The sequence below is a fragment of the Doryrhamphus excisus genome, linkage group LG5 (genome assembly GCF_037039965.1).
Source record: "Doryrhamphus excisus strain RoL-2023G ecotype Guam linkage group LG5, RoL_Dexc_Guam_v1.1, whole genome shotgun sequence".
NCBI classification, from domain to species: domain Eukaryota; kingdom Metazoa; phylum Chordata; class Actinopteri; order Syngnathiformes; family Syngnathidae; genus Doryrhamphus; species Doryrhamphus excisus.
In genome coordinates, this window is record NC_136361.1 from 7,864,684 (window position 1) to 7,879,796 (window position 15,113).

The 15,113-nt window shown below is 42.6% G+C and overlaps 1 protein-coding gene across 2 annotated transcripts in view; it reads right to left on the reverse strand.

The window, feature by feature from the left end:
* Positions 1-1,679: 1,679 nt before the first annotated feature.
* The window catches only part of cnot10 (CCR4-NOT transcription complex, subunit 10), a 43,328-nt gene continuing 29,894 nt past the window's right edge, over positions 1,680-15,113 (reverse strand). For both annotated transcript variants that reach the window (XM_078790635.1, XM_078790634.1), the window contains exons 13-20: positions 13,314-13,394; positions 13,134-13,247; positions 12,906-13,036; positions 7,147-7,179; positions 6,127-6,254; positions 3,903-3,978; positions 1,880-2,002; positions 1,680-1,804 (exon numbers count right to left, since the gene is read on the reverse strand). In XM_078790635.1, coding sequence (XP_078646761.1) covers positions 1,764-1,804; positions 1,880-2,002; positions 3,903-3,978; positions 6,127-6,254; positions 7,147-7,179; positions 12,906-13,036; positions 13,134-13,247; positions 13,314-13,394 — 727 coding nt within the window. In that variant the 3' untranslated portion in view covers positions 1,680-1,763. The remainder of the gene's footprint in view (positions 1,805-1,879; positions 2,003-3,902; positions 3,979-6,126; positions 6,255-7,146; positions 7,180-12,905; positions 13,037-13,133; positions 13,248-13,313; positions 13,395-15,113) is intronic.

Below are 15,113 nucleotides of genomic sequence, written 5' to 3' on the forward strand. Positions count from 1 at the left end.
TTGCTTCTTCCTACTCCTTTTGGACATGTGGAACTGGGAACTGATTATGGGATGCACTCAATTGGAATCTGATGCATGTTCAAATGAAATAAAACCATTACCATTACCATTACCATAATACCAAGTCAAATCTACTAAGTTCAAATGGTGAGGCTCCCTGGAGGGAGATTGATTGTTTTCCGTGCTTTTTTGTATTTTGTATGATCGATAGGGGGGTGGTTGCCACCTGGATGGGTGGGCGTGAGGAAAAAGGGTTTTTTTCTCTTGTGGTTGCAAGATGTGGGCGGTTATGTCTCACGTAGCGAGGAGTGTGTGAATTAATGTTCGAAAGAAAAATAAAGTTCTCTACCAAGTTCGACACCCCGCCTCAGACTCTTCAGAACTTGATTTATCTGTTAGGAACTTCATTTGTGTTGAGCATCAACAACAAATGGATGACTTGATAGAGACGATGCAAGGTGAACGAAAACCCACAAAATAGTTGACCTTACCTCCGCCGTGCATCTGGCACATGTATGGGAAGCGCCACACGTTCCCCAGTCCGATCGCGTACAAAACGCAGGCCATCATGAACTGCATGGGATTGTCCCAGTTGGGTTGAGCATCTTTTTCCATATTTGCGTCTCCCAATATGAGAGCTGATCCTGCTGGCTGACAGCCTTTTACACCTCCCTGATTGCAGTGGGCGGGGCTTCGCGTACTTTATTATCGCAGTAATGAAACATATCTAATGGAATAAAGTATATCGTGTTAATGCAAATGCACCCTTTCAAATGTATTTTGTCATTAGTATTTTTTTACTTTTTGTAATGTTGTCATGCATGTGTAATGGGGGGATTTTGGTGACTCGGCTGCGGCTCTGGTTGAAAGCCAAAAGTCCGACAGTCAGCACTCCCCCAAAGGTATCATGGGCAGCCACTGTGCGCAGCCACACTAATCAAGCGGTCTATTTAAATGGCACGTTCTCTTGGTGGGTCAAAAATGACCCGGTCAGGTTGTTTTATCATTTCATTTCATATTCCAGGTATTCCTCAGAAAACATGTTTTTGATATCATGCCATTCACATTTTTAACTTATCTTTTATAGATTTTAAGAAATTTTGGTTTTTGTGTTACTACCCCAACCTTCCATGGGTCAAAGGAGGCATACTGTGTTTGCATCCTCACAAGAGTCGCGGCGTGCAGGAGCCTATCCCAGCTGTCTTTGGGCGAGAGGCGAAGATTGGTGATTGGTGGCCAGCCAATCACAGGGCACATATAGACAAACAACCATTCACACTCACATTCATACCTATGGACAATTTGCTAATGCTAATTAACCTAGCATGTTTTTGGAATGTGGGAGGAAACCGGAGTACCCGGAGAAAACCCACGCATGCACAGGGAGAACATGCAAACTCCACACAGAGATGCCCGAGGGTGGAATTGAATCCGGGTCTCCTAGCTGTGAGGCCTGCGTGCTAACCACTCAATCACTGTGCAGCCTGCATAATAAATTGAAAAATAAATGACTGTAGTTTCCAAATTGATTTTCTTATCTGGTCACATTTGTAGTCAGCAATTCACTTGACTGTTGAAAGCTGTGTCTTCTCAGATGAGAACTTGATATATCTCGGCATATCATGGTTCAGACTATAAAAGTATTCAAGACAGTCACACGTCAAAGTAAATAAAAATTTATTTTTGCAATTCAGACACACAGATCCTGCGGTCAAAATGAATTTAAAAGGTCGAGAAGCCTCAGTCCATGATCGCGTGTCACATCAGTCGGCCGCCAGATTTGCATTTAACACACACCCGGATGCTGAGAGAAGAAGCATAATAAATATCAAGGCTCCTCAGAGTGTCTGGGTGGTTTAACGGACGGAGGCTCATTTACGCTGAACTTGTGAGAAGGACGAGGGCAGCTGGATGGCTTTGCGGGAGTCTGGGGACAACCTCTGGGTGGTCGTGGGCAGCAGTTGGTTCCGTTTGATGATCTGCAAAGCCAACTGCGTGTTCCCTACAAACATCACACCAGAATAAAACCCAAATGTTAAGAGAATTTTTTTACCAGAATAAACCTGTGATATTTAAATTATTTGTACAAATTACTGTTTACGCTGTACATTGTTGTTCATATTTGATGTAATCTATTTATTATTTATTATTTCACGGGAGCCAGGCAACGACATTTCGTTGGCAATTTCACTGCTGTGTTATTGTGCAATGACAATAAAGAAAGTCTATGTCTATATTAGGTTGAAAAATAATTGAAATTTTCAAGAAAAAAAACTTTATTTAAATCACAAAAACAAAAAACTAAGTTGTCATTATTTGGTAAATTTGTTCAGGGAAAAAGTTATTGGGTCATCCTTAGGAGCAACAACTGCAATCAAGCGTTTGTGATAACTTGCAATGAGTCATCTTTGCAGAATTGTTGTCATTCGGCCACATTGGAGGCTTTTTTTAAGGTCATGCCACAGCATCTCAATAGGATTCGGGTCAGGACTTCGACTAGGCCACTCCAAAGTCTTCATTTGTGTTTTTCTTCAGCCATTCAGAGGTGGACTTGCTGGTTTGTTTATTATTTATTATTTATGTTTCCATTTATCACAACAAGTCTTCCAGGTCCTGAATCAGCAAAACAAAATGGCTTTTTTGGGGGGGGCACATAGGACCATGTAGGGTTTTTTTTCTCCCAAAGTGCAGTTTCATTTAAAAACTGCACTTTGTTTTCAGTTGTGTTGTCGTTGACTAATATTGAAATTTGATTGATGATCCGAAACATTTAAGTGTGACAAACATGCAAAAATATAAGGAATGGGAATGGGGCAAAAACTTTCTCGCCACTGTATATAACTTTTTTGCATGTGTTGCTTTACAAAACATCCAAGTGGCAAGGCTGTGTGGAACAAGTGTGGACACCCCTTCCATGCATCTAAATGCCTTGTGTCAGGGATTGCCAAATGTTAATAATAATAGGTCAGAGGTCAGAAAAGTAAGGGGGGGGGGGAGGTTATGGATGGACTTGTAGGTGTATTGGAGGACTTTGTAGGTGATTCTTTGAGTCACTGGGAGCCAGTGGAGCTCCTGCAGGATGGGGGTGATGTGGTGGGATGAGGGGGGTTCTGGTGATGATCCGGGCAGCAGAGTTCTGAACCAGGTGGTGGGTTATATACAGTATGTATGCCCATTAAAATGACTATGCTAATTAGCATGCTAAAAAATTAATTCTAGCACCCTTACAGTAACATGCTAACACCCAACATGAAACAGGTGTTTACGAGTGTCTACACATGAAAAGGGCTAAAATGTTACTGTGCCAATATTAGCATGCTAGCAATGCTAACATGTCAGCAAGCCAAGTGCTTATATATGCAAAAATGCAAAAAATGCTAGTATGCTAACAAGTAGCATGAAGTCCTACATTTATTTTATCTACATATTTCCTTGACCATGAACCATGGAAGAATATGCTAACATGCTAATGTTAGTAAGAGACTAAGGAGCTGTCGATGGAGAGAGAAGGAGTCAACTTTAGATAAGGTGGATTTGGTGCCAATGAGTAAGAATTCAGTTTTATTGCTATTGATTTTCAGAAAGTTAGAGGTGAACCATGATTTTATTTCAGAGAGACGGGAGGTGAAGGAGGGAGGTGGGAGTGTGGAGTTAGCTTTGGAAGAAAGGTAGAGCTGGGTGTCATCCGTGAAGCAGTGCACATGAAAATGTTAAATTTGCGGAAGATATGGCCGAGGGGGAGAAGGTAGGTTATGAAAAGAAGGGGCCCCAGGACAGAGCCCTGGGGCACACCTGTGGTGACTGGTGAGGGGTCAGAGGAGAAATACTTAAGCTGTATGAACTGATGGCAACAAAGACATGTTTCCATGTAAAGTAAATGATGATAATAAGTGACAGCTGACCGTTCTGCAACTCCAGGTAGACTCCCAACAGGATGGCTTCAGGTGGGATCTCCTTGGTGTTCACCATAGATGCAGCCTGACAAAGATGACACAAATCCACATCAGCTGCAATGCACAAAAAAAAATTAAGCCAAAATTGTAGCTTCAAAAAAACTGAAACAGCGGTTGAGTGGTTAGCGCGCAGACCTCACAGCTAGGAGACCAGGGTTCAATTCCACCCTCGGCAATCTCTGTGTGGAGTTTGCATGTTCTCCCCGTGCATGCGTGGGTTTTCTCCGGGTACTCCGGTTTCCTCCCACATTCCAAAAACATGCTAGGTTAATTGGCCACTCCAAATTGTCCATAGGTATGAATGTGAGTGTGAATGGTTGTTTGTCTATATGTGCCCTGTGATTGGCTGGCCACCAGTCCAGGGTGTACCCCACCTCTTGCCCGAAGACAGCTGGGATAGGCTCCAGCACCCCCGCGACCCTTGTGAGGAAAAAGCGGTAGAAAATGAATGAATGTTCCAACATCGACCAGTCCAGGGTGTACCCCGCCTCTCGCCCGAAGACAGCTGGGATAGGCTCCAGCACCCCCGCGACCCTCGTGAGGAAAAAAGCGATAGAAAATGAATGAATGCTGAAAATGGGAGTGAGGAATGAGTATCTGCACCGTTACTATTAATCAGCTGACAAATGACCTTAGGCATGCTTGATGCCAGTGTTTCCGGGAGACTAGTGGGAATGTTGATCCAGGTGGTGAAGATGCCTAAGTTTGCGCACTGTGACACTACAATGAGCCAGACTTCATTATATGGGCGTGCCCGGGTACTGGCTGTTAGCTGTACAAGATGAGTAGGCATGCTCTGAGTCGGGTCGTGGGTGGAATTAAAAAAAAAAAAAAACAGCGTTTTGGAAAGCCAAGGAAATATAGCTGGAATAGGTGCAGATTCTGGAAGATGGAGAAAGCTTTCTGTGCTGGTTATTGTGTGTAGCTGCTCTATACAAGTCCACAAGTCAATACAAAGGTCCCCTTTAAGCATTTGATGAGCTGATGAACAGCCTATTTCACTTTAATGTTGGTTTGCAATAAACTGAGACCAGTCCAGAGTGTACCTCGCCAAGTCAGCTGGGATAGGCTCCAGCATACCTGTGACCCTAGTGAAGATAACTGGCATAGAAAACGGGTGGATTGGACGCTTACACAGAACATTTTTTGTCACAATCATTTCTGGCTGCATGGTGACCGAGTGGTTAGCGCGCAGCTAGGAGCTAGCCAGGAGACCCGGATTCGATTTCCCGCTTGGGAATTTCTGTGTGGAGTTTGCATGTTCTGCCCGTGAGTCAGTTTTCGACCAGTCCAGAGTGTACCTCGCCTCTCATCTAAAGTCAGCTGGGATAGGCTCCAGCGTACCTCTGACCCTAGTGAGGATAAGTGGCACAGAAAACGGGTGGATGGATGCTTACACAGAACATTTTTTTGTCGCACTCATTTCTGGCTGCATGGTGACCGAGTTGTTAGCGCACAGCTAGGAGCTAGCTAGGAGACCCGGGTTTGATTTCCCGCTTGGGAATCTCTGTGGAGTTTGCATGTTCTGCCCGTGAGTCAGTTTTCTCCATGTACTTGGCTGGCGACCAGTCCAGAGTGTACCTCGCCTCTCATCTAAAGTCAGCTGGGATAGGCTCCAGCATACCTGTGACTCTAGTGAGGATAAGTGGCGTAGAAAACAGGTGGATGGACGCTTACACAGAACATTTTATGTCGCACTCATTTCTGGCTGCATGGTGACCGAATGGTTAGCGCGCAGCTAGGAGCTAGCTAGGAGCTAGCTAGGAGACCCAGGTTCGATTTCCCGCTTGGGAATCTGTGTGGAGTTTGCATGTTCTCCCCGTGTGTCAGTTTTCTCCATGTACTTGGCTGGCGACCAGTCCAGAGTCTACCTCGCCTCTCGCCCGAAGACAGCTGGGATAGGCTCCAGCATGCAAGCGGTATAGAAAATGGATGGATGTACTCTCATTTCTTCCTTTTACATTTTCTCCAACAGTCCAATTTGATCTCAAGCTCGGCCAAGCCTTCCATAACCATAGCCCGCACTTTGTGGTGGCACAGCAAGCAAATGAGGCGCATTCAGGGACATCAGGTCATTAAGCTATTTTTTTTTCCAGTGGAGAACGACTGAAAGAAGTTGACAATCAAATCTTTACAAAACCAAATTCCATACTTGTGTGGGAACCCTGGTTACCTGATGAAGACACTTGCGAGCTTTGTCATATTCGCTGCGCAAGCAGTACGCGCTGCCCAGGTTGAAGAGCATCATGGCCCGAGCTGACGCCACGCTGCTGGGATAACACAGAGGCGTCTGCTTCCCGGCTGCAAACACACAATGAAAACATCTATCACTTGCGTTTCAAGTAAAACTTTCCCCCCCATCATCCACAACAATCCTTCGGTGAAACATGAACACACGTCTCTCTCTTTACTGTGCCTTCGAAAAAGAGACTTAGCATGTCGGAGCTAACGGTGCACGGAACAGGACAAACCCATTTGGATTATTGTATGAAGTTATAACACAATGCCTTTCTAGTGTCACCGTCATTGGCATTGGCTCAGGCCGCTAAGGTAAGACTCCCTACTGGAAATGCTGCTGTGTTTAAAAATCATGTCTTACATGTTTATCGTAGAAGATTGGGGCAACAAGCAGAAAAGTTGCTCAAATCTGAGATTCCGTTGAGTAGTTAGCACGCAGACCTCACAGCTAGGAGACGAGGGTTCAATTCCACCCTCGGCCATCTCGATGTGGAGTTTGCATGTTCTCCCCGTGCATGCGGGGTTTTTTCTCCGGGTACTCCGTTTTTTCCTCCCACATTCCAAAAACATGCTGGGTTAATTAGCGACTCCAAATTGTCCATAGGTATGAATGTGAGTGTGAATGGTTGTTTGTCTATATGTGCCCTGTGATTGGCTGGAGACCAGTCCAGGGTGTACCCTGCCTCTCGCCCGAAGACAGCACCCCCGCGACCCTCGTGAGGACAAGCGGTAGAAAATGAATGAATGAAAACCATAAAATTGTTTTTTTTTTTTAAAGAGGGTTTTATCATCCAAATAGGTGTGTCCCATAACATTCATTGCTAGTTTCCTCATGCCAAGCGTTTTTCTCACTTTGACATGCACAGAAATGGGAAATAAATATGTGTTCATGATTGATGTAGCGATAGTGAATGATGGGAAAGAAAGAGTAGTCAGTATTTGGGTATGCACTTACAGGATTCAGCTGGCTCATCTCCTTTATCAGATCCTGCTCGGGGGAAAAAAAAAAAGGAGATTACGCATATTGTGGTGATTATGTGAAATGACCATAAATTCCAACCAAAATTTGTTAGAAATGACCCACTTTCTGCGTTGGAGTTAAAAAGATGTTTCTGGTCTTGACCTGTGTTTATGAGCAAAGACTGACAGGTGGCGCCAAATCTATTGAAATCTATTGAAATGTAATGGTAATGGTAATGGTATTATTTCAATTGAACATGCATCAGATTACAATTGAGTGCATCCCATAATCAGTTCACAGTTCCACATGTCCAAAAGGAGTAGGAAGAAGCAAAGCTTATTAAATCCTACCCCTCCATCTGGTAATTTTACAATCACTAACTGTTACATTTGTTCACTTCCTGCTTTCCATAATACAGTTTAAGTTTTTTTTATAAAAAAAAAAATATATCGATATAACCGGACTGTCGATATATCCGATCCTGCGCCGAACTGCATTAAAAGTGGGCAATAATGCACTCGACATTGTTCTATAGTATAGAACAGGGGTCAGCAACCCGCGGCTCCAGAGCCGCATGTGGCTCTTCAGCCTCTTTGTTGTGGCTCCTTTTGCATTCATTCATTCATTAATTTTCTACCGCATATCCTCACAAGGGGTGCTGGAGCCTATCCCAGCTGTCTTCGGGCGAGAGGCGGGGTACACCCTGGACTGGTCACCAGCCAATCACAGGGCAGATATAGACAAACAACCATTCACACTCACATTCATACCTATGGACAATTTGGAGTTGCCAATTAAGCTAGCATGTTTTTGGAATGTGGGAGGAAACCGGAATACCCGGAGAAAACCCACGCATGCACGGGGAGAACATGCAAACTCCACACAGAGATGGCCGAGGGTGGGATTGAATTCAGGTCTCCTAGCTGTGAGGTCTGCGCACTAAACACTCGCCTGCCGTGCAGCCGCTCCCTTTGCAATGCTTGAAAATTTTTAAACACCCGAGTGGGGAAAATGCATGTCTTTGTAATCCAACTTTGTGTGAGACCATGAATGCATCCTGACTGAGTTCTGACTGGTGATTGGATGAGCAGACAGGATGCTATTCAGTTCTCTCTCACACAGGTAAACATGAAGGAAAATAAGTAATACTTTCCCAGAGCTATTTGACAATTCTAAAAAATACATTTGAGATAACTTAAAAAAACTGCTGCATGGGAACTTGTTTGCGATGTAAACAAATCAAGTAAGTTTACACGTACATTTATGTAAGTTTATCGTCAATACTAGCAAGAGTACTACAACTTGTCTTCTTATCTGAACTACTTTGATACCTCCAAATTCCCTCCAATGTTGTTTTAAACATACTATGTTTTGCGGCTCCAGGCTATTTTTCTTTAGTGGGCAAGGGGGTAAAATGGCTCTTTTCATAGTAAAGGTTGCCGACCCCTGGTATAGAAGTTCTATAGTATAGTATAGCAGCTTAAATCAATCTTTGCTTAAGGATTTCAATACCAAAAAAGAACACGGCGAACGGCTGCTTCCAGTCAACTTTATTTTTCACACTTCCACCACCAGAGCACAGCACACACACCGATTCCCGCACTTCCTGGTTCACAGGTCATGCTCAACCCACCCCACATAGCTGGCCAAACACATGCCTGCAACAGAAGAACCAACTGTGTTCGTGGGTTCTCTCGTGTGTATAGAATCTACAGTGCATCCGGAAAGTATTCACAGCGCTTCACTTTTTCTACATTTTGTCATGTTACAGCCTCTGAACTGAATTAAAATAATCTCTTACCTCAAAATTCTACACAAAATACTCCATTATGACAATGTGAAAAAAGATTTTTTTGACATGTTTTGAATTTATTAAAAATAGAAAACAAAAAAATCACATTTACATAAGTATTCACAGCCTTTGCTTAATACTTTGTTGATCCACCTTTGGCAGCAATTACAGCCTCACGTCTTTTTCAATATGATCCCACAGGTTTAGCACACCTATCTTTAGGCAGTTTTGCCCATTCTTCTTTGCAATAAGTCTCAAGCTCCATCAGGTTGGATGGGAGACGTCTCTGCACAGCCATTTTCAGATCTCTCCAGAGATGTTCGATCAGATTCAAGTCTGGACTCTGGCTGGGCCACTCCAGGACATTCACGGAGTGGTTCTGAAGCCAATCTTTTGAGATCTTGGCTGTGTGCTAATGTCTACTGTCTATATGGTCAAGGTACATGACCAGTCTACTGAGGTCAAGAGCGCTCTGGAGCAGGTTTTCATCCAGGATATCTCTATATATTTCTGCATTCATTTTCCTTCTGTCCTGACTAGTCTGCCAGTTCCTGCTGCTGAAAAACATCCCCACAGCATAATGCTGCCACCATCATGCTTCACTGTAGGGATGGTATTGGCCTGGTGATGAGCAGTGCCTGGTTTCCTCCAAACATGGCGCCTGGCATTCACACCAAAGTGTTCAATCTTTGTCTCATCAGACCAGATAATTTTGTTTCTCATGGTCTGAGAGTCATTCAGGTGCTTTTTGGCAAATTCCAGGCGGGCTGCCATGTTCCTTTTACTAAGGAGTGGCTTTCGTCTGGCCACTCTACCATACAGGCCTGATTGGTGGATTGCTGCAGAGATGGTTGTCCTTCTGGAAGGCTCTCCTCTCTCCACAGAGGAACGCTGGAGCTCTGACAGTGACCATCGGGGCCTTGGTCACCTCCCTGACTAAGGCCATTCTTCCCCGATCGCTCAGTTTAGAAGGCCGGCCAGCTCTAGGAAAAGTCCTGGTGGTTCCAAACGTCTTCCATTTACGAATAATGGAGGCCACTGTGCTCATTGGGACCTTCAAAGCAGCAGAAATGTTTCTGTATCCTTCCCCAGATTTGTGCCTCAAGACAATCCTGTCTCGCAGGTCTACAGACAGTTCTTTTGACTTCATGCTTGGTGTTTGTGCTCTGACATGCACAGTCAACTGTGGGACCTTATACAGACAGTTATTCTATTTCCAAATCAAGTCCAATCAACTGAATTTACTGCAGGTGGACTCCAATTAAGCTGTAGAAAGATCTCAAGGATAATCAGTAAAAAAAGATGCACCTGAGCTCAATTTTGAGCTTCATGGCAAAGGCTGTGAATACTTATGTAAATGTGATTTTTTTGTTTTCTATTTTTAATAAATTCAAAACATGTCAAAAAAACCTTTTTCACATTGTCATAATGGAGTATTTTGTGTAGAATTTTGAGGTAAGAGATTAATTTAATTCAGTTTGGAATGAGGCTGTAACATGACAAAATGTAGAAAAAGTGAAGCGCTGTGAATACTTTGCGGATGCACTGTATACACACGAGAGAAACCACGAACGCCAGCATGTACATATGAAAAACAGTGATTATTGCAAGCGATAAAAAGATATCTGAATACAACACAATTAAATACATGTATTTGTACGCTTGTGTCTTCGTTGGAATAGGTGTGTATGCTATGTCAGTTGGTTCTTCTGTTGCAGGCATGTGTTTGGCCAGCTATGTGGGGCGGGTTGAGCATGACCTGTGAACCAGGAAGTGCGGGAATCGGGTGTGTGTGCTGTGCTCTGGTGGTGGAAGTGTGAAAAATAAAGTTGACTGGAAGCAGCCGTTCGCCGTGTTCTTTTTTGGTATTGAAATCCTTAAGCAAAGATTGATTTAAGCTGCTTTTGTATCGATATAAGCAGACCAAATTGGCTGGCGAGAGATGAAAAGGGCATCGTAGTAACTGCATTATCATAATAATCGTACTAACGGAACTAATTATATCATAAAAGACTAGAAATTTGCCGGGAAATGAAAATAGTATCGTAATAAGCAGTACTTCGATATAACCGATATCGATATAACGAGACTTTACTGTATATAGCACATAATGACTGGTTCAAGACTCTTCATCCTTGTATTTAGCAAACATCAACTGCTTGTATTGTTTCTTGAATTGGCTCATCGTCGTGCATTGTTTGAGGTCCTTACTCAATCTATTCCATAGTTCGATTCCACATACTGAAATGCTATGGCTTTTTAAAGTAGTCCTAGCATAGAAGTGTTTCAAATGTACTTCTTCCCTGAGATCATATTTCTCCTCTCTTGTAGACAAGTATTGGATGACATTTGGCTAATTGCTTATTTTTAGCCTTATGCATTATTTTAGCTGTTTGAAGATGAACTATATCAGCAAGTTGAAGTATTTGTGATTTTAGAAATAAGGAGTTAGTATGTTCTCTGTAGACGGCATTATGAATTATCCTTACTGACCTTTTTTGCAGTACATTTAGCCAGTGAAGATTGCTTTTATAGTTATTAGCCCATATTTCCACACAATAAGTAAGATATGGTAGAACCAGAGAGCAATAAAGAGTGGAGTGATTTCTGATTGAGAACAATGACTCTTTGTCATTATCTGATGTCTTGGCAATGACTCAAATAACTTATTGATGAAGTCATCTGGAATGGCCCCAGTATGGGGGTGTGCGACAGATCTGCAGAGTGGATGGCAACATCAACAGCCTGAAATATCAAGAAATTCTCGCTGCCCATTACATTCCAAACCACAAGAAAGGGCAAATTCTGCAGCAGGATGGCGCTCCTTCTCATACTTCAGCCTCCACATCCAAGTTCCTGAAAGCCAAGAAGGTCAAGGTGCTCCAGGATTGGCCAGCCCAGTCGCCAGACATGAACATTATTGAGCATGTCTGGGGTAAGATGAAGGAGGAGGCTTGGAAGATGAAGCCGAAAAATCCTGATGAACTCTGGGAGTCCTGCAAGACTGCTTTCTTGGCCATTCCGGATGACTTCATCAATAAGTTATTTGAGTCATTGCCAAGACGTATGGATGCAGTCCTCCAAGCTCATGGAAGCCATACACAATATTAATTCTTTTTTCCAAGGTACAATGACTTTATGTTCTGATGTTATTGTAGCATATTTGTGTATTCAAAATTAAGTATATGTATTATTATGTACAAAGACTTTTGTCAAAGCAAAATCTGACCTTTATGTCCTAATTAAATGATAAAACTCAATGAATGGTACAAAACTTTATTTTGATATAAAAAGCATAATCTAGAGGGCTTTGCCTTTCATATAAGTCATTTCTGATTCCAATTGAGCAACTACAAGTCAAGTTATTTGTTGTTCCTACAACTTGGATAAGCGACAAGACTTTTGTCAGGGACTGTATTGTGATCCCCAGAAATTTATTTTCGTTCACCCTTTCAATGTCCACACCGTCTATTTGTAGCAAACATCAACTGCTTGTATTGTTTCTTGAATTGGCTCATCGTTGTGCATTGTTTGAGGTCCTTACTCAATCCATTCCATACTTTGATTCCACATACTGAAATGCTATGGCTTTTTAACGTAGTCCTAGCATAGAAATGTTTCAAATGTACTTCTTCCCTGAGATCATATTTCTCCTCTCATATTTCTGTATGGGGAAACTGTGGTAAAGCATTCATTCAAATTCTCAAATTAAAATTTGTATTATGTGGTACTACAAAAAGTAAATGTAACCAAGTATGAGAATTACCTACACAGTAATATCCTCATTTATGGTAGTTAATTGGTACCAGAACTGACCGTGATATGCCAATTGCCTCAAAGTAGGATTCCTTACTTATAAATGGAATATTTTCATAGACTGAGCATATAAAATCCGTTGACATAAATATGACTCATGCACGGATGTGTTCTGGTGTTCGTGTCAAAAGAATCGTAAAAGCACCTGGGTCTTGCTCGCTGCTCTGCGTGCCCATCGACACGTCGTTGACGTTCTCTGGGTTGAGGTGAGCGATCGCGTCGGAGATCCTGTCAAGTGACATCAGCGCCTCGGCAGCGTAGAGGTGACCGAGGAACCTGAACGCAGCAAACCCAACGGCTGTGTCATTCCAAGCACCGAATCAAAGGTCGAGAATCGTTCATGTCAAAGTCAAACTCCAGGCCAAAAACGTACTTGAGGGATCCCGACAACTTTGATTGATGGAGCAGTTTCTCAGCGTGGTTCAGAGCCATCAGGTTATCGCCCAGTGCTAATGCAACGTAGGCACTGCACGCCAAGATGGAGCACCTGCACGTGACACGTCATGTAGCATTAACAACCGCCCCTCTGGATGTGCACACCTGGCATGATTACCTGAGGTTTTCCACTTCCTGTTTTCTGAGGGGAGATGATGGCGCTGCAGAGAGTAGCTTGTCGGCTTCCTGACCTTTACCGCTGTCCAACACATGATGTGTAACAGAAGAGTGTGACATACTTGGTAATGGTTTGATTTCATTTGAACATTTGACAAGACTTAAGACCAGAGGGGACCGAGCCTTTTCTGTGGTCGGGTCCAAGCTATGGAACTCTCTCCCCTCCCAAGTAAAAAAGGCCCCCAACATCGAAAGCTTTAAGTCTCGTCTTAAAACCCACTTTTATTCTCTGGCTTTTAACTCGGAGTGAGTCGTATGGTCCTATGTCTTTTAGTTCTTTCTTTTTATTTTAATTGGTTTTATTTTTTATACTTTTATTGCTTTGCTTCTTGTTTTTCAGGGCTTGACAATAACGATGTACCGATGGCCCGGGGCAAGTTAAAACAAAATTGGGGCAAGTAAATCCAATCAGTGATATTCCCGTCGGGCAAGTGCACTTTGGCATGCCATACTGCAGTGGTCTCAAACACGCAGCCCGCGGGCCACTTGTGGCCCGCAGGACACTAGTTTGAGGCCCCCGCCTTGATATGAAATTTGAATGTTAGTGCGGCCCGCGCAAGTTTAATATGGATGCTGTATGGTATCATGTACCCAGAAAAAATTATTACGTTTGATTAATGTTAATGTTAAAAGTTAAATAACTGTTAATAGTTATCCTCCCTATCCGTGTGGAAGTGGTAAGTTTTTGGCTATTTAAGTTTAAAGGAAATAACTTGAAGGCTACCGTTTAGGTTGCTAGCTCTCTAGTTTGCGAGTTAGCATGTGTCTCAAGACCCTGCAGTTGTGCAATATGTTGTAAATAAAAAGAGTATAAATGTGACTATAGTCGTGTTTTGTCACGTCTACAGGGCTCTAATAATGCTTTGCTAATTTTAATCTGAAAAAAATAATTTGTCTACCCACCAACTATATGTGTTTTCTTAATTTTGAATTATTTGCCGTTTTATTATTATTATATTTATTTATTACTGATTGATTGATTTTCTTTATTCTTGATTTTATTTTATGTAGAGAAATAAAAATGGAGATATTTGAGAAGAGTGGAATGTTTTATCAGAGCTTTTCTTGTAGAAAATCGGAACCAAAGCAAAGTTTATTCAAAGTTTATTTTTAATAAATGCGTTTTTTTTTGTTTGTTTTTTTTTAAAACCTGATGCGGCCCAGCCTCGCCCAGACCCTAGCTCCAGTGGCCCCCAAGTAAATTGAGTTTGAGACCCCTGCCATACTGCCAAGAGTTTTTTTTAAAGCGGTTCTTGTTGGGTGTTGGTAAAATTCCGGTGGTAATTTGCAAACCAATCCTTGCAAATCTTGAAATGGACCAATCAGAATTGTTTATTTAGACCACGGTCTGCAGTCCACAGTCGGCGTTTTACCCACACCCGTTCTTGTTGGCGATCAACCAATCAGCGATGGTTTGACTAGGAAAACATCTATCATGGCGTCCCTGCCAACATGGTCTAATTCTTCAACAACTTGTGAAGGAAAACAGCAAAAAGTGATGAAACAGTGCCTCCTAAACAAGTATTTTATTAGCGGCAGCAAATCAAATGATGGCACAGGTGAGTGAATCACATTGCTGTGACAATTTGAAGTGGTCACAATGAAACACCACCATTTAGATCCAACACCAAGTGCTGATTTTGCACAAGCTACAAAATCTAGCGCTTCCATTTCTCTGTGTATTTTTCTCACCTTTGCTTCACAAATTATTTTTTGACCATTGAGCATTTTTTTCTGGATT